This window comes from Mercenaria mercenaria, chromosome 13 (assembly GCF_021730395.1).
Source record: "Mercenaria mercenaria strain notata chromosome 13, MADL_Memer_1, whole genome shotgun sequence".
Taxonomy (NCBI): domain Eukaryota; kingdom Metazoa; phylum Mollusca; class Bivalvia; order Venerida; family Veneridae; genus Mercenaria; species Mercenaria mercenaria.
Window position 1 is genome coordinate 77,990,671 of NC_069373.1, and position 19,853 is coordinate 78,010,523.

General features: G+C 34.7%; 1 protein-coding gene across 1 annotated transcript in view; it reads right to left on the bottom strand.

The window, feature by feature from the left end:
* Positions 1 to 10,299: 10,299 nt before the first annotated feature.
* The window catches only part of LOC123529175 (coagulation factor X-like), a 32,556-nt gene continuing 23,002 nt past the window's right edge, over positions 10,300 to 19,853 (bottom strand). Inside the window, exons 13-14 of the mRNA XM_053522402.1 lie at positions 16,985 to 17,083; positions 10,300 to 10,520 (exon numbers count right to left, since the gene is read on the bottom strand). Of these exons, the coding sequence (XP_053378377.1) occupies positions 10,311 to 10,520; positions 16,985 to 17,083 (309 nt within the window). The 3' untranslated portion in view covers positions 10,300 to 10,310. The remainder of the gene's footprint in view (positions 10,521 to 16,984; positions 17,084 to 19,853) is intronic.

Here is a 19,853-nt window from a genome sequence, read left to right on the forward strand (position 1 = left end):
TTATACTTAAGGAGGTAGGTTACCTTTATATTTTTATGTGCGCATGTCCAACCGGAAGCTAACGTGACGATTGACGACGAATTTTACGACAAACTAAATGTGTTTGTATATTCATTCTTCTGAAAACAAATCATGAACCTGTCTTCGATCTGATGCATTATGGTTTAATAATGCAGAAATAATGAATAAATTGCCGCAGAAACGCTTCAAAACAATGTTGCCTTAAAATGACGTCACTGACGTCATGACGTTACGTGTCAGTTACCGCGCAAAATTAATAGTTTTTATCTTGAATGTACGTAATTCTGTGCATTTTTTTTATTTTAACTATTTTCAAATAACCATCATTTGCTGAAATATTTTTATGAGTCTTTTACTCTGAATAAAAATCAATATTTTGCTTCTTTTATGTAGTTATTTTGAAATGTTATGCGGAATGTAAGAAAATGGATGATGGTAACCAATGTTATTTTGAATATAGTTGGGTGAAAGGTTAGTTGTTACGGCCATTTTCAAAACAAAAATCTAGCGGTTCGATTTGTAATACCTATTTTTCAGGTTCCGTTGATAATTTGTTACTTATATACTAAAACTAAGATCTAAAATTGTTCAAATTTCGGTAGAAAATTGTGGTTTCTTGAATTGAATTGATGTTACCATGGAAACGAAGCCCGTGACCTATGTATCTAAATGTAAAATTCAAAAGCGTTGACACTGGTCTATTTAAGAAACACAGCTTCGGCTTTTTATTTTCATTTCAACAATATCCATGAGAATAATAGCAGCATGCTAAACGATTTTTCCATGAAAAATGCCAGACGAGGGGTACTGCTGTAAGTATTCTAAGCTGTGAAATTTGTTTGAATAAATGCAAATAACACGAAAATATAACTTACGTTAGAAATAATATGTTTTATAGCTACATTAACTAGAAAGATAATCTTATTCAATATTTTTATAAGAAACTACGACAAAAAGCAAGATATAAGCTATTTTAAACATCTCTGTTGCCATAGTTACTTTAAACCGTAAGAAAAATAGCGTACCATGTAAAGTGCTTGGTATTTTGCTAATAATATTACTCAAATATTCCATGTTGGTCATTAACAGAATGGCACTGAAGCCGTCGAAAACCCCTATTTTTATACATTGTAGTTTAAAAATGAGAGAAAATGCGTTACCATGGAAACACGAGCCCCGCGACATATACATTTTAAGCTTTTATTAGAAAGATAGCGTGCATGCTAGTAAAAGTATCAATTATGCAGACTTCTACGGATATTAATGAAATTAAAATACACTGAAAAGTGTTAAATATACGTATTTTTCTTCTTCTTTTAATATGAAATACCTTTGGAGGGTCATGTTCTTGCAACCTGGATAAAAATTGAACTTGAAGGGACAGAGACAAACGAAATTGAGATTGTAACAGTTAAAACTTCATATTACACGAAATACAAAAATGTGCTGCGGTTCAACTAATTTGAATTTACCCTTGTAACCAGGTAACCTACCTCCTTAAGTTTCGATTGATGGATTAAAATGGACTTGGCATATAAGTAGCTTAAAGAAAACACAAGACTGGGATTGCATATTGGCATGTTCAAGGTCAGTATAACTGATTTAATTTGCATGCCATGGCGCAGTGGTCTATAGCGTTGGACAAAAGTTACATTTTGTGTTGGGACTGGATGGGTGGCGGTTCAAATTCCACTGAGACCTATTTGTGTTGCTGATAAAAAGTCATTTAGATGTCATTTAGTAAAGGTTAAGGTCATAGTAACTAGAAAAAGAAATTGTTTTGCTGGAAACATTCTTAAACGTGGTATCCGTTCATTAGTTTTGGTTTTGATTGAGATATTGAAACGAAACTTGGCTTAAAGGTAACTTATGCTATGAAAAATGTTGAGCTTGACTTTGGGTCAACGGAGTCAAGGTCAAAGTCACTGTTACTAATATAGTAAAAAAGTTGCCGCTCAATAACTTAAGTTTTGATTAATGGATTGAAATTAAATTTGGCATATAAGTTGCTTATAGAAAAACAAAAGCTGGGATTGCATATGGGGTCAGAAGGGATCACTCTTACCTCCACCATGTTCCAAAGACACAGGGCAGTGTAAGTAAAAGTAATCCCCTCCAGGTGAATCTCTAACACACGTAATGGAAACAAAAGGGCATGGCACGTAAAACACAAAAATGCTCGTGTATAAATATATAAAAAGCAAACCTATAGAACCAAAAACGTATGTACTCGATGCCCTTTCAGAAGATAGAGCAACAAGAGAAACACCCTTAAGGGCCCGACGAAACAGGCCAGAAGACAGATATCAAAACAGTTCAGTCCTATTTCACTCCCGTGACGTCAAACCTGTGATAACTAGATACAGGTGAAAAATACATTTGATGAATCCACAGTGAAAATGTCAAGGACGTAATTGTCTACTTTAGATAACTTCCTCTTAAGGTGCCACAAATACTTCATTCTTTCGGACATTAGGGGTAGTTTTAAGCTTATAGAAGCCAAGGCTTTTTCTTAGATTTAGCTTTCACCTCGCCATGCTCTTTGTTTCAACAGAAACAGAAATAGCATAATTTAGTATGGTTGATTTAAACTTACCAGTATTTTAGTTTTATTGAATAACAAAGTAAACGGTCTGTTCTGTTAATCTTCTTGCACTAAATTTGATGATTTTCGGGCATATTTATGTACAGCCCAACTAAAACTGTCATTAAATTAATAAATCACGAAAACTGTGTATTTCTAGACCGTTAAACAAATATCTCATGATTTTCTCATTCAGTCCACACATTAGTCAAGGCTAGACAGTTGCACGACTGTTAAACGATCATAGCGCAATTCGAGCACCACCGGTGTTCCGCTTAAATGGAATTGCGGCACTTCAGGTAAACGATTTGCGCACGAAAAATAGGCCATATAAATCTACGGCTAGTAGGTTCTTTTTTCTTTGTGTTATTTTTATGTTTGGAATAGGATATCAAAACTCGGGCTTCGTAGTCCAACCTGTATACAAACAATGATCTGGCCTATAAAATATCTTCTTATATGGTGAAATAAGTGAGATATGATGAAAGTTCTGCAAGCATTTTTATCACAACATCGTCTAAATGAACCACAATGCTGCGCACCCGACGTATAACCGCCCGTCGTGTATAAATAGTGATAAAGCACTGTTTTGCTATAAATTATTTCTTAGATATTTCTCATGAATTTATTTGAATAAAACAAGTATAATGGTGATGACCAACTGTTTGTTAAGATTTTAATTGGAGTTCTTAAACACACACATGACGGCAATACTGACAAAAGAGTTTTAAAGTCATTTACAATTTTCTGATCCGCCCATTTCACAATGTTAAGTGACAAACTCCTACCTTTCTAAAACCAAATTCCCTCCCATGGAATAACTTTATATTCCACAAAAAGCATATAAAGCCTAATCCGAAGCTCGCACTAAACTCTAAACACAAATCAAATTTTATAAATCATGTCAAACCGTCTGTAGGGCCGTTTAAAAGTATTAGAAATTCTCCCCGTGCTTCGGCTCGATATTCTTGTATAGCTTTTGGTAAGGGTAAGTAAGGGGTAAGGATACCGTGCACATTTTATAGATAATGGTGGTAGAGGACATGAGGAATACTGCAATTCTATTATTTCTTATGAACACACTCTTGTGACAATAAAAGCAACCCTGTTGTTGTTTTACTTGCTAGCTGTCTATGCTTCCAAATGATCTTCTAGACTGTATTCCTGATCATATAGTGCCGGCCAAGTTTATGTGAACAAACTGACTGCATTCATATTAACCTAACATGGTAGAGATAGACCCTAAAATTATCATCGATAGAAATACATTAAATGAAGGACTCTGTGAAATTAGCAGAATAATAGAATAACTCCAGCAGTATAACTCCAGCAGAATAGCAGAATAACTTCAACAGCATTACTTCAGCAGAATAACTCCAGCAGAATAGCAGAATAACTCCAGCAGAATTGCAGAACAGCAGACCAACATAGCAGAATAGCATAATAACTCCGGCAGAATAGCAGACTAAAATGACTTACTAACAGTCATTAAGCAATAATTGTAACATGTGTGTCGCAAAAATATTCTTAGGCTAAATTAAATGTTAATTGTGTGAGGTAATATGCGAAACGTATAATGTATAGTCGGTCTTAAAGTTGTTCATTTAACTTTCAAAAAATGGTTTCTTACAAATTATAATCGTAATCTGTTCACCACAAAAATAGTCTTAGGCTAATTTTGATTGTCATACAATAAAATTAAAATAAAAAGTCAGTTTGCATTTTTGTCTTTTTAATGTTGTTTTGCTATTCTGCTATAGTTGTTCTGCTATTCTACTGTTCTGCTAGAGTTATTCTGCTATTCTGCTGAAGTTATTCTGCGATTTTGCTACTCTGCGAACTTCACAGAGACTAATTGAAGTCTAGAATTTGATTTTAAAGTCCTTGAAATTACCAAGTGTGAAATATGTGTTACTTTTCTGCTAATATCAATAACAAAAGTTTATATATTTGATTTAAAGTTGTGATCCGCAAAGAATGACAACTCTTACCTTAGGCCAGTACTATGATAATTTACTTCCCTTGCAATTATACAATTTAGTGGAAAATGAAAACGGTTTAAGACACTATATTATACATTTCTGCAGAACAAAAACATTTAGGATTTATTTATATGTGTTTGATTTACCTACTGCATTTGATTTTTCTAGCTTACTTATGGTAAAATATAACTTTTAACAAGCCGATATTAAATTGAAATATACCAGTAAATATTTATATGCACAAACATGTGTTCAGGACGAAAATTTCAATTTTCCGAGCTCCCTGACGTTTGAGTTCATTGTTTAGCCCAAAAAGAGGTCCTGTGCGCGAACAGAAAGGGATCCGTTTTCTCATTCACCACAGAGAGGGATCCAATATGCATACACACCGTGCTAAAGTTATATCACATTTAAATCAATTTGATAAATATGAGACTGTATTACGATTAATTACCATTCGATGCATGCCAAAGAAAATATGATAATGTAATCCTATGTAGATCCACAGCTCTCGGCTGCTAGCACCATTGGTGCTCCGCTTCAATGGAATTGCGGCATTTCCAGTGAACGATCTGGGCAGATAAATTCGACAAATTTACTTTTGTTTGCTCGTGTTTTATACTTTGATCTAAACAAACACTTATCCTGGAACTTCTGTGCTTGATTAGTGAAAGAACAAATGAGGTACGATGAAAATTCAGTAAATATACAGAAAAAAATAATGTTCAATGATACTTTCAAGAGAGCTGTACACGATATTTTTTGTTCTTGCTTTCCTTTCCATTTCGAAGAAAAATATAGCAATGAATGACAATCACAATCTTATACATAATCTAACTTAAAATTGTGTTTTCTTTACACAAAGTGTCATGTTATGGAAGCGGTGTGTCTGTCGGAGAAACGAGAGTGTTAGATGCAGTACGACAAAGGTCTCGATGTGAGTTACTGGAGCTTGCTCATACATACTTTATGAAGCTAAGATAATTTTGAGATATTCAAGCGTGTGTTGTACACTGCATTTGTGTATCCAAGCAGTCTGGTCAGGATACATGCTGTTCGCCAACGGTTTCAGTAATTGCAAAAGGCTTTGAAAGCGAATGTTAAGCATGGATCCTTACCAGACTGTGCGGATGCGCAGGCTGGTCTGGATCCATGCTGGTTGCAAATGCACTATGTTTATTTTCTCATGGTGCGGCTCATTTTTAGAGCTCTCATCACTGTGTTCTGTAGGTGACATTATATAAATAGCATTAATCAAATCTGGATAGCCTAGTGGTAGAGCGTCCGCTTCGAGTGCGGGAGGTCGTGGGTTCGATCCCCGGCCGCGTCATACCAAAGACGTGAAAAATGGTACCAGTAGCTCCCTTGCTTGGCGCTCAGCATTTAAAGGGAAACTGGCCTCTTCTCTCATACCCTCGTGGCGATGGATTCCATCAGGAATGAGGTGTCGAGAGTGATTAATGTAGGTTGTAGAACTTCCTTCGCCTAAAATAAATTATGTATAGGAGAGATCGTGTTTGTATACAAATCCGTTGTATATTCTATTTTTAGAACTGGTAAGACCAAGATCGGGTGGGCAGACGCCGAGCGACCGTGTTTTTTGTTAACAGTGATGTTTTTCTAACTGCTTAAATTTTCTTAAAACATAAATAATATCAATTATTTTTTGATCATTGGAAAGGATATAAAACAAGCAATTTATTGATAACTTTTAATTATTATTTCGAAATAAAATGGATTAATTACGAACTCTTAACTTACAGTGTTTTTTTCTAAAAGTTTGGAGCATCGATACGCCGCTATTAAAATCATATGTTATTTAAAACGGTAATTCATTTTCAAAATATATTTGAATTAGAAAATATGAAAATCGTAAGCATTTCAAAACTTTTTGAATTTTTAAAATCCATAAATGAACGAAAAAGTTATTAAAAATTAAAGATTCCGATCCTATACACAAACGATGTAAAATATTTTGTTTTGCCCACCACCAGATAAACGGGTGTTGATGCGTGACGTCAGGGCGATCTCTCCTATTGTCCGTAAGTATTGACATGGCACTCATTAATCTTCGCCAATATTTTTGGGCGTTTTCGTTATTTTACGCGATATTTGTGTCTTAAAAATATCTAGATTTATCAAAATAATTAACTTAGATAACCAACGGCGCAGTGGTGTATTGGTAAGCTCTCCGACTTGGAATAGCTTTACCAGTAGTTCGAATTCATTTCTAGCCATTTTTATATATATAATTCCGTATGTTTGTATTTGTTTCTATTTTACATTATTTTATGAAACATTTCATTTTGTGTCGTTAACAGCAGTTCTTTCAACTGTCCGTTGAATGAATGAATGAATGAATAAATACTTGTCCGGTCCTGAAGATTTTAAGCGACATTTTGTAGAACGGTTTTAATAGAAGAATGGATAGTAGAGTATTTCGTTGATAAATCATGACGAGTGTCACAATATTTCCGTCTGATAATTTTACAGATAAAATAAAATAAATAAAAAAAATATTGGCCAGATAGAGGACTCGAACACACAGCCCTGAGGTTAGTGAAAAAACGCTTTCTTCGGACAGCTATATCTGCACATGATACAAGATGGTATATAATTGGCTTTTCAATGGTTATATCGTTATTTAGGTTCGGACACCGAAAATTAATTTACGGAAACATACGGAATATTCATGAGTGCAAGGTCAATGCTTACGGACAATATAAACTAAATCTGGGTAGCTTGATTATATTCCTATATATCAAAGATTTTATGCTCATATAAAAAAAAATACAAAATATTCTATGTCCGTATTGTTACAACTATATAGATAAACATAATACTATACTTAATTGTATATTGAACGTTGGAAAAAGCCTTACATTTACGTGACAAGTTGAAGACAAGTAAAGACTTTGCTTTCTTGGTAAAAACCAACTTTCCCTACTGTTGCGTTTCCTTGGTCCATATGAGTATACATGTATATTATTTCTTGTTTTCTATTTCACGCGAAGCGCAAAAATTGCATACACATGATAACTTGATAATGACATATTTAACCGGATCGAAGAACCAATGGGAGAAAGAAGATATAAAACATTGCTTTGTATGTGTAATGGGATCTAGGAGGAATGTTTGTGTTATAGACTAGCTTTTGATAAGCGGCCATCTTGATATGTTCAATTTATTTTCTAATAAAATCATCGATACTACGACCATATATTCCCTTGACTCTCTGTAAAAGGGGAAAAAATAAAATACTCCATTTCAACAGACTAATTTTATTATTTGATAAAATTTGTTATTTTTCTGGACAAAGAATTAGAACTTCCATTGAATAAACACCTAGCACAGAGTACGAATATAAATTTTACAAAAATACTATTTATTATTTCTACCTTCATTTTTCTCTGAAATACATAATATTAAATATTAATCTGGAATATAAAATGTATCATGTTACTATAACAATCAGTTCTCAGAAATGGCTTAAAAACGTTTAACGTATCTGAGAAAAGAACAACACAGGTTTTCACATCAAGAAAATCTTCTTTTCAGAAGACAATGAAAAAAGTTCACTCGAGAAAAACACGCCTAGTCCAAAAGCAGAAAAATAGTGACTCTTCAGATCGCAAATTTGAACTCAGCAGCCAGTGACATTGCATTGGAATCATTTTATGAATTAATGTCAACTCATTAGTACCTTTATTTTAAAACTGCAGCATTACAAACTTTCTAAAGAAAAGTATGATATAGTTGACTCTGACACGTTACATAAATATAAAATAATAATAATCTTGGCAAACACATCTGAAACAAGTACACAAACCTTTACATTTCATTTCCCCACATTATAGATCACATGTTTATGTACGACCGAAAGAATACATCGTAGAAAATAATAGTTTTCGTTAAGAACAACGTTGTTACTTCCCAATAGACACCTATTATGAAAATGTACGTGAGGTCCAAATTATTCAAATCAGTCTAGCAAAATCAAGCGCATTGTCATATGTTTTTCGATGGCATATTTAAAAAAAATAATTTCTGAAGTTTTCAAAATCTGTGTTTAATCAAATTCTACATTTTACAAAAATGGTTTGATCCAAACGTGCAGAACAACCTTAATATATTAGTTTATAGAATAGTATGTCGGTGTCACTGACATTTTTAACAAAAATAACAAATACATGTAATTACTCTAAAAGCATTGCTAGTTTAAATTAAAAGCAATAGACACAGAATACCTACTGAGTGTTTGTTAAGGTAGTGGACCCATAATGATTATCGCCAAATGACGTATTCTCCGTTTATGAGTTCGGTATTCTCAAGATTTCATGGAAAGCTATGTGCTCTATATTGCCAAATTGCGGCATTCTCAAGATTTCATGGAAAGCTATGTGCTCTATATTGCCAAATTGCGGCATTCTCAAGATTTCATGGAAAGCTATGTGCTCTATATTGCCAAATTGCGGCATTCTCAAGATTTCATGGAAAGCTATGTGCTCTATATTGCCAAACTGCGGCATTCTCAAGTTTTCATGGAAAGCTATGTGCTCTATATTGCCAAATTGCGGCATTCTCAAGTTTTCATGGAAAGCTATGTGCTCTATATTGCCAAATTGCGGTATTCTCAAGATTTCATGGAAAGCTATGTGCTCTATATTGCCAAACTGCGGCATTCTCAAGTTTTCATGGAAAGCTATGTGCTCTATATTGCCAAATTGCGGCATTCTCAAGATTTCATGGAAAGCTATGTGCTCTATATTGCCAAATTGCGGCATTCTCAAGATTTCATGGAAAGCTATGTGCTCTATATTGCCAAACTGCGGCATTCTCAAGATTTCATGGAAAGCTATGTGCTCTATATTGCCAAACTGCGGCATTCTAAAGTTTTCATGGAAAGCTATGTGCTCTATATTGCCAAACTGCGGCATTCTAAAGTTTTCATGGAAAGCTATGTGTTCTATATTGCCAAATTGCGGCATTCTCAAGTTTTCATGGAAAGCTATGTGCTCTATATTGCCAAATTGCGGCATTCTCAAGTTTTCATGGAAAGCTATGTGCTCTATATTGCCAAACTGCGGCATTCTCAAGTTTTCATGGAAAGCTATGTGCTCTATATTGCCAAACTGCCAAATTGCGGTATTCTCAAGTTTTCGTTGAAAGCTATGTCCTCTATACTGCTCCAATGCCTCACGGAAATACATACGAAATCACGCGGAAATTGCCGAGTGTCATGACAGTTCCAAAACATTTAGACGAAATGGTGCGTTTGACTAGTCTAGCGCTATATGAAATAATGATAACATAATTTGACGACTTCTACCATCTCATATACACTGCCACCTCGCATATACATGTATACGGTGGTATTTCTAAGTTTAACTTAATATAAAATTTCACAACTGTATCGAGTATGTTACCGCTGATTATGTACAAGAAAGGGTCAAAGTGTATATTGTTCTTTCATTTCAATTAAGTAGGTGACTATAAATCAATTAAACAGATAAAACGAAAGGTATAGCCCGAGAAAGGAAATGACTTTAAAATATTTTGTCATACCATTTTTCTTACAAATAATATGTAACAATAGCAAAACTTCCTTAGAATTTATGCAACTGGAAAATCCTTTTCCAAATTGAGCTTGTTCCAGTGATGCACTCGGATGAGATATTTTGAATACATGTGTATCTTTATAATATTTGCAATTAAAACAAAATTTAAAAATATGGCACCTCTTCTTCCCTAAACTTGGTAACACCCTCAATCCAGTCGTAGTATTTGCCAACATCTGTGTAGACACCATAGTACTTGTCCACATCACACCCAATACCCCACGACACAATTCCAGTCAGAACCCATCTATTCGATGTAGCCATAACCAAGCCACCACCGCTATCCCCTCCACAGGCATCCCCGGTCCTGGAAATCTTATGTGGAAGAATTGTGTCAGAAAAGAGCCACCAAACATTTATTTCAAACATTTATATATCTATCATAAAAACGCACATCATTAAAAAGAATCATAAATAAACTCCAAATGAATCATTTAAGGTTCATTCACAAAGTAGGTTTATTCTTGGTCTAAGTACTTCAGGTTTGCTAAACTAAAAAGTATGAAAAGTGTCTACTTGAAACGGTGTATACGAGCAGCTGGTCAAACGAAGTAAACGGGCAGCTGGTCAAACGAAGTAAACGGGCAGCTGGTCAAACGGAGTATACGGACAGCTGGTCAAACGAAGTATACATACGGACAGCTGGTCAAACGGAGTATACGGACATCTGGTCAAACGGAGTAAACGGGCAGCTGGTCAAACGGTGTATACGAGCAGCTGGTCAAACGGAGTATACGGACAGTTGGTCAAACGAAGTATACGGACAGCTGGTTAAACGGAGTATAGGGGCAGCTGGTCAAACGGCGTCAAACTGCTTTATGTCTCTGGTTAGTCGTGTTATGACCAATTTGAGAACTATGTTTGCCATGTTTTGTAAAATCAAAGGCTGCTTCAAAATACATGCGAAGGCCACTTTAAAGATATTAAGATATTGCCAAGACATGTATTCAAGTCATGTTACCATTTTGAAGAAAGATGTGAATGAACTTTATTTACAGGTATTTGTAATTTGAATCAGAGTTTCTTGTTTAATACCTTTTACCACAAGGGCAAAAATAATAAAACAAAAACTGAACAACAGAATGCCATAAGCTTTATCACAGAGCCATATCTAACTTTTTGTTTTATCTAAACATACATACAAACATACATACATACATACATACATATATACATACATACATAAATATATACATATATATATACATATACATACATACATACATACATACATACATACATACATATATACATACATACATAAATATATACATATATACATACATATATACATACATACATACATAAATAAATGCATACATACATACATACATACATACATACATACATATATACATACATACATAAATATATACATATATACATGCATATATACATACATACATAAATATATACATACATACATACATATAGAGGATATTTGTTTGTTTTGAGTGAATATGGAATATATCTCACTGAGAAGTGAGAAAATTTCAAATATTTTCACGAGCGCGTAGCGCGAGTGAAAATGTGAAAATTTTCTCAATTCGAGGTGAGATATATTCTATATTCACGAAAAACAAACAAATTTTCTTTTTATTTTATGCTCAATTACGTTGAGATGTGCATTTTGCAACTATTTTAATCTCAGCGCGGGAAACAGACGCGCGTAAACAGACATGACGTCAGACGTGCTGTGACGTTATAAAGACGCATGCAACATAAAGTTCCATTTTGTTTTATTTCTTGCTGCATAACGGTATGAAATCTTCTTTAAGTAAAATAATTTGAATCGAGAAATATACTATAAAGAACAAAGTGCGGCTACAATTTTCATCCTGTTTTAAGCAAATAATTTAAAATTCATACACAATGTAATGAGGGGGCGGAGCTATATCTCTCACAGTGTGAAAATATAGATTTTATATTTTCACAGTGTGAGTGATGAAATATGAAAATATTTAACTGATAGAATACGGTATTTCATTAGCTAGCATAAAATAAATAAATATATACATATATACATACATAATACATTTGCATTCGATATCTCGAACTCACTTATCTCAAACTTCACTAAAACATGTGCATAAAATACCATTTTAAAAGTTTCAGTTACCTCGAAGTAAAACGCTCGATTTCTTTGAATTCGCGATATCGAGTGTCAGCCGTATATTTCAACTGTAAAGTCTATATGCTGAAAAACTTATTTCTCTGCGTTACTTAAAATCACTTAAAATTTTTTTAGAATGGTATTTATTGTCCAGAAATAGGTCTTTTTCGTGCTTTACATGCCTTTTCGCTTAATTATACCGGAACTGTCCGTCTGGTTTGTTTACAAAAGGTATGATGGTATTAAATGCCTTCGCTACTATTTTCTATATAAAATTAACAACTTATAACATATTTTTATCAAGATTTCTAGCCTTTCACTTCCTGCGAGACTACCCTTGTCTTGAAGGTCTGTCTTTAGGCAATCAAAATATACCCAAAAAATATGGGGTTGACCATAATGCAGTAAAACCATGGTCACGTGACTGAGACACGTGATGAAAACGCTAATATTGCGTATGTAGACATCAGGAAATACCTACTTTCACTTTCATTTTACAAGGCAGCTTCAACTCAACTTTTGAAGCATATAACGTAGCTTAAAATCATCTGCGGACATTCCTTTTTACAATCAAGCATCAATAAAGCTTATATCTGGCATGAAAATGGCCTTTACTAGGCGGGAAAATTGCACTATATATTGATATGGACTACATTCGAGTGGACCACGGAGGCATATCCGGCTAATTGCCCCCTTCATGCCAAAATATTAAGGCTGATCACTACCAAATAGAATGTAAGCCTCCGCTGGTCTAGCTGGTCACAAGTAGTCCAAATATAAATAGTACTAATCTTTTTTCCTTTCCTAGTGCATTTTCTCGACAGCAACATGCTTACTTTTGCCCTACTGCGTTTCAGTATGTATCACTTTGCATTCTATTGAGATCGGCATGTCCCTATCGCATGCTAGGTAAATTGGCGGCGTAAGAATTTAATGTCTCGAAAAGTGAAATTGAAAGAAGCGAAAAGTAGTAAATTCAGCGGGTTGTATTTAACGAACTGTGGTTTTCTTATATAAAAGTTAACACCCCCTTTTCTTTTTGTTTTTGTAAAGTAGCGATCTAGCTCTTCATGGGAATATAAGTCTCTGAAAATCTGATATGCTAGAAAATGTCGAAAAACCGTTATGAATTAAGTGGATTTTATATGAAATAAAGAACAGCTGGATTTAGTGGTGTTCAGCCTATAAGGGGCAATACATGGTATTTTGTCAAACTCCTCGAAAATCAATGAAAATGCCATTAATCTATTCTTTATGGTAAAATGGTGATAAATGGCTGAAAACTCTTAAATTTCTTGTGATTTTGGAATTTAAATCGAATTTTCGACCAGGTGGCTTTATTTTGGTCCGTTTTAGGACCTAGTAAATGTCTTTTTCTCGCATTTTAGCACTACACTTGTCAAAATATTACTGAAATTAGCATGTTTCTGAATGAAAAGGATAAACATCGTAAAGATTAAATGGATCTTAAATGAAAATTCGACGAATAAGGTAAAATAAATTGAAATACTGCTTGCACAGGGCTAAATTTCGAGTATTTTTTGGGATGGGAATGACCTGTAATGAATTGTCATTTCTCTATATTTTCTCAATATTTTGCAACAAAACTAAGCAGAATCATTGTAAAATAGATGTACCTTGGGAATGAATGCAAATTAATGGAAAAATTTAATAAATACTTTTTCTTATAGGCTGATCACTACCAAATAGAATGTAAGCCTCCGCTGGTCCAGCTGGTCACAAGTAGTCCAAATATAAATAGTACTAATCTTTTTTCCTTTCCTAGTGCATTTTCTTGACAGCAACATGCTTACTTTTGCCCTACCGCGTTTCAGTATGTATCACTTTGCATTCTATTGAGATCGGCATGTCCCTATCGCATGCTAGGTAAAAATGGCGGCGTAAGAATTTAATGTCTCGAAAAGAGAAACTGAAAGAAGCGAAAAGTAGTAAATTCAGCGGGTTGTATTTAACGAACTGTGGTTTTCTTATATAAAAGTTAACACCCCCTTTTCTTTTTGTTTTTGTAAAGTAGCGATCTAGTTCTTCATGGGAATATAAGTCTCTGAAAATCTGATATGCTAGAAAATGTCGAAAAACCGTTATGAAGTAAGTGGATTTTATATTAAATAGAACAGCTGGATTTAGAGGTGTTTAGCCTTAAAGGCTTGTGAAGCACAATATCAATAACATATAAGTTGTTTATGAATTAAATTATCATCAGAAATTTATGATCTTATCTCGATGTACACAGCATATATAGGACGAAACATTGTTAGGTTTCATGTCTAGGTGATAAATATGTAGTTTAAGGCAAGAGTGTAGGTTTTGGACCTTGGTTGGTTGTGGAAAGGTTAGTCTAGCCTGGTACCCGACTTATTTCGAGAATCATTCTCTCCAAACAGCCGTTTATGGAACGTAGAGAATAAACACGGGCACCAGTCTAAGGTTAGTCTCTCATGCTTTTGTTCGACTACGAAATGAAATCTTTACAAACATTTCAAATTGTATGGATAGCCAAAATCAGCATAACACCAAATATTTTACCAAAATTGAATCCATTATAACAGGAAGAAGTGAGAAGAAAATTCGTGTATGCAGCTTCAACCCAAGATCTGTTTTCGTGGATGCATTGCAACATGCTGAAACTTAATGCTGATAAAACGGAGATGATGTTATGCACATCAAAGCATAACTCGAAGTACAAAGACGTCTCGGTGAAGGTTGGTGACTCTTTTATAAAATCCAACAAATGTGTTAGGAATCTTGTTGCAGTATTTGACAACAGTATGGATATGGAATAACAAATCAAATCTTTGTGCCGCTAGGTGAATCTCTAACACACGTTATGGAAAACAAAAAGGCATGGAATATATAACACAGGCCAGGAAACAGATATCAAACAGTTAAGTTCTGATGGGATTTAAAAACTGCTTATCATAGAGTCCTCCCCTTCTTCCGTCAGACATAATCAAAGAGGGAAGCGTAGTGTCCAACTGCAAACGGGTTGAACACTAAACATGCGGTATGTCTCAAAACAATTGGGTCGTAACCTCTTTTAATAAAACGTTTTATAATCTTACCAAATACAGGTGAAAAATTACCACGACCCAAGATCTTACGAAGTTTGTAAACCACATCCCCTAAGATCAAAAGACACGCTGTCAATGGTTATGCCAAAAACTAAAACTGTGATGTATGGAAATCGCAGCTTTTCGTTCACTGCTCCCAAGTTTTTGGAACTCCCTTCCCGCCAAGATTAGGGAAGCTGCTGCTTTCAAAAGCCTGCTAAACTCCACTTACTTGTACAACATTTCATTAACTGACAATGCATTTTTTCTTTTTATCCTAGGGTCACTTAAATGCTATGTTTGTGAAATGCATTTTTGTTTTGTGTTGAATGCGTATTTGTTTGTATTTTTTGCAATTTATTCTGCAAAGCACGTTTGAACGTGTACATGTGCATAAGAATAGTGTTATATATATGCTTCGTAGGTTATTTGATACCATCTATGAGTTTCATGTAATTAGGACCAGGTATTGAGTTGATTATCTGCTTGATTTTATTTAGTTACTTTATGTTTTAAACAATCATTTATAAATCATTGGGCAATTATGGCAGCGTCCTGGTGCCAGCAGAGAGACTTAGTATCTCCTACGTAGTACATATTGTCTTTTACGTAGGAGACAGTATGTCCTACGTAGGAGATACTATGTCCTAGTTAGGAGATACCAAGTCCTACGTAAAAGACAGTATGTCCTACGTAGGAGAAACTAAGTCCTACGCAGGAGATACTAAGTCCTACGCAGGAGATATTAAATCCTACGTCGGAGATGCTAATTTCTACGTCGGAGATATTTGGTGTAGAAAGTCCTACGTAGAAGATAGTATGTCCTACGTAGGAGATGCTAAGTCTTGCATAAAAGATGTTAAATTCTACTTATTAGATAGTAAATTGTACGTAAAACAAATTTAAATCTCTAAGCTGGCACCAAGACGCTGTCATAGGTCAACTAATTAGAAGCAGAAAAAATATCATAAGAGTTTCATACCAATCAGAAGCAGATAGCTTAAGAAAAATTCTCTACATGGTTTAGTAATAAGTAACGCTCGGTTTGCTAAATGAATAATTCAACAGCAATATGTAAATGATGTTAAAAATGACTGTTTCCATAGTTAGGCAGTTTTTAAGATTTCGTTTTATTTATATGCGGTCCGAAGTTAAAACTTTTAAATTAAGATGAATTTTACGGTGTATCATATGATAGGCGTTTATATATAACAATAGTTTGGCTAGGCCGGTCTTTCCCTTTAGTAGATCTACCTACAAACTTGTTTGCTGTATATATACACATTTTTTCTTCGAGGACATCCCTTACAGATCTAGATTGTCACACTACTGGTATCTTTAAAGTAACAGATAATTGCGTACATTTTTAATCTTGTTCTTTAATTATTTTGATACTTTTAAAGAATGACAGGAACTAGATACATGTCTTGTCAATAAGCTTGTAGGCAAACTTCTACTCTTCAATCGTATTCGATGTTAAGCATTCAAGCTGTGCATGACATGCGTGTGACTGATACAAGACATAGTACATAATAAAACTACATATTATTAGTAAATTTTTACTATTTCTCAATAAGCGTACTGCTGATACTTACTTTACTTCCGGCACAAAACATCCGGTCGGTAAGCATATTTTTCCTCCTGCCTAGCGATTGTTCACATTCTTGTCTGTATACATATGGAAGGTAAACTTCCTGCAAAGAAAGTTGCCATTCGCTTCAAAATGCAAGAATTGGGTATTCTTGGTTTCAATGAAGTTTTAACTACAATATACACATATTATTCTACAAGTTTAGAAGACTTTTTAAGTCGTGATACGAAGCAATTAACCTTTGTCTGAATGATTAGCACATAAAACATGAATAAGACGGTAATTCAAATGTCCAGAACGACCTCCTCCATGCAAAGAATGTGTTGTTCAACGACGAGTGCCATTGTGACAAAACAATGCGCATTAATATTGTGGTGCACCGGTTGGTCTTTCAATTTACTTATTTATTTCTACATTGTGACATAGTCAATTATTTATATCACAGTCACTGTAACATATCATCTTTATCAGTTTTCTTCTAGCAATTCATTTAAACATGCATTGATTGTACACTTTAAACCTAGGTTAAGCCTAATAACCTTTACTCTCAATGCGTGTGTACATCCTATAATGGAGTATAAATGTTTCCGGTCACCTTCCCTGCTGATGATTAGTTTTCTAGTGCTTTGAAGTATATAGGACGTCTTAATTTCAGCACATGAAATTCAATAAAGATAAAAGCGTTTAGTCAATACCCACCCCACCCCCTTCGAAAAAGGAACGTAATTTGATTTTCTATGACGTTATTGTTCTTTGAGAAGGAACACTTAGAATTGGTAAGTCACACTTGACTCAAAAGCTGTTGTCATTACAAGCTGGCCAATCAAACTCCGCGACCTTAGAAATAACCTCTGACGTTAAATTATTCTTTCCTAATTGAGGCGACTCTGGCTGAACGCGTTCCGCGGATTACATATTACTAAACCCGAGGATGGAAAAGTGGCTTTGTTGAAACATGCCAAAAACCTTATTTGTCACAAAGGATAACATACGTCGTTACCTTCGAATGCATGGTCAATATGTGAAAACAAACCCAATTGCGACTCTCTCATTGTGCGCAGTCCTGGGGTCCTGGGGTTCCACACACTGATGAACAATATTTAAAACAGACATTGCAACCAAAATTTTACAAGATGGTCATTATGCCCTAAAAGGAACTTTTGCTATGCTTTAACTTGTATAAGTATACAGCAATCAATTTATATAAATATTCTATATAATATGATTGGCGGATGTCTTTGGTACAAAATCGATTCTTATGGCGATTTCTGCCATTTCGTGTTGGCGAGTTAGCGAGGCGAAAACACGACAACACAAAAACACGAAAACTCAACACATTTTACACGAAAACACGACGTTTAGAGAGCGTCGACACGACATATTTATTTGTCGGAGCTCTCGTGTTGGCCTGTATGAATATGTTATGTTGGCACTCTTTATTTGTCGTGCTGTCGTGACTTCGCACCGTGGCCACGGAAACATGACAAATACCTTATTTTTATGCGACTTTATGTTCTCGTGTTTTCATCCAACCAACACGACTTGCCCGCACGGAAACACGTAAAAAAACTACAAATATCCTATTTGTCGAGTTTTCGTTTTGGCGTCTACCGTTAGACATGCGCACACCATTTACACATATGCAAATCTGACTAAAGTACATCTGCAATTAACGCTACGCTTTGGATCTGAAGACGTGCTATTGATAGACTCGTTCTGACTACCCTTTCGCTAGCCAATCAGAGCATCTGTATTTAGCCTGGGTTTTTTTCATGTTTATAATAATAATTCTTATGACGACCACTGTGCCCTCGTGTTTTGAGAGGTATCATATGTCACTGTACGGACTTGGTCACGTAAATATGTGTCAGACAGCTGATTAGCTCAATCGATAAAGCACTCGCCCTGTAAGCGAGGGGTCCCGGGTTCGAGCCCCGGACTGAATGCAAATTTTTCTCACCCTGTAATTTTCGACGCTATTTCGATGGTTCAGCCAAATGCTTACTGAAACGAGTCATCTGATTGGTTCAAATAAAAATATATTTGCGAAAAGAAAAATAGTAATATTGGAAATCCAAATAAACAGAAAGATGAATGTGCATAGGTCATCCTCGGTTCTTCGTTTAAAAGATCAAGTACTTTAGTCAGATTTCACATATGCAAGACTGATGACAGGCAATATAGCATACAGTAAAATAATGACCAACCTAGCGCTCACTTTTTGTGTACTTTACGGCGAATGACTTGATTGTACGGCGATAATGTTAAAAAGTTCTCCTCTAGTTCTGAGGGTTGTTCTCAATTATTCAACCACCGTTCAAATTTGAAAACTTAATTTCCAAGCTTTTATCTAAATATTCTTGTAATACAACATATATAAATAACATTTTAAATATGTCTGCTACGTTAGTATGATATGTGGTAATGCAAAAAGATTGTTTTGTGAAGTAAGTAGAACTACATACTCTTTTTTACTAATTTGTTAATTGTTTAGTAAATATATCTATAATCTTTACAACCATGTTGTGTGCATGTCTAATGGAAGACACAAAAACGAAAACACGTAAACTCGACAAATAAAGTATATGCCATGTTTTCGTGTCGGCGGGGCGAGGTCAGGACAAGCTGAAGCTTACCTCTGTATAAATACCGTTAAAAAGTAACAAATATCTAAAACGTTCCGTCGGCGATGCAACATTTTCTAACCATGGGTGTAAACTGTTTAGAATGGCGTATTGAGCCGAAAATGAAGTACTGAATAATGCGGATGTTAGAATCGAAATAACAAACATATTTCCACAATTTTGTCGGTCAGTCCTTCGGATGCGAACAGTTAGGTCACTCGTGATTTAATCATTACACATCCTAACTTC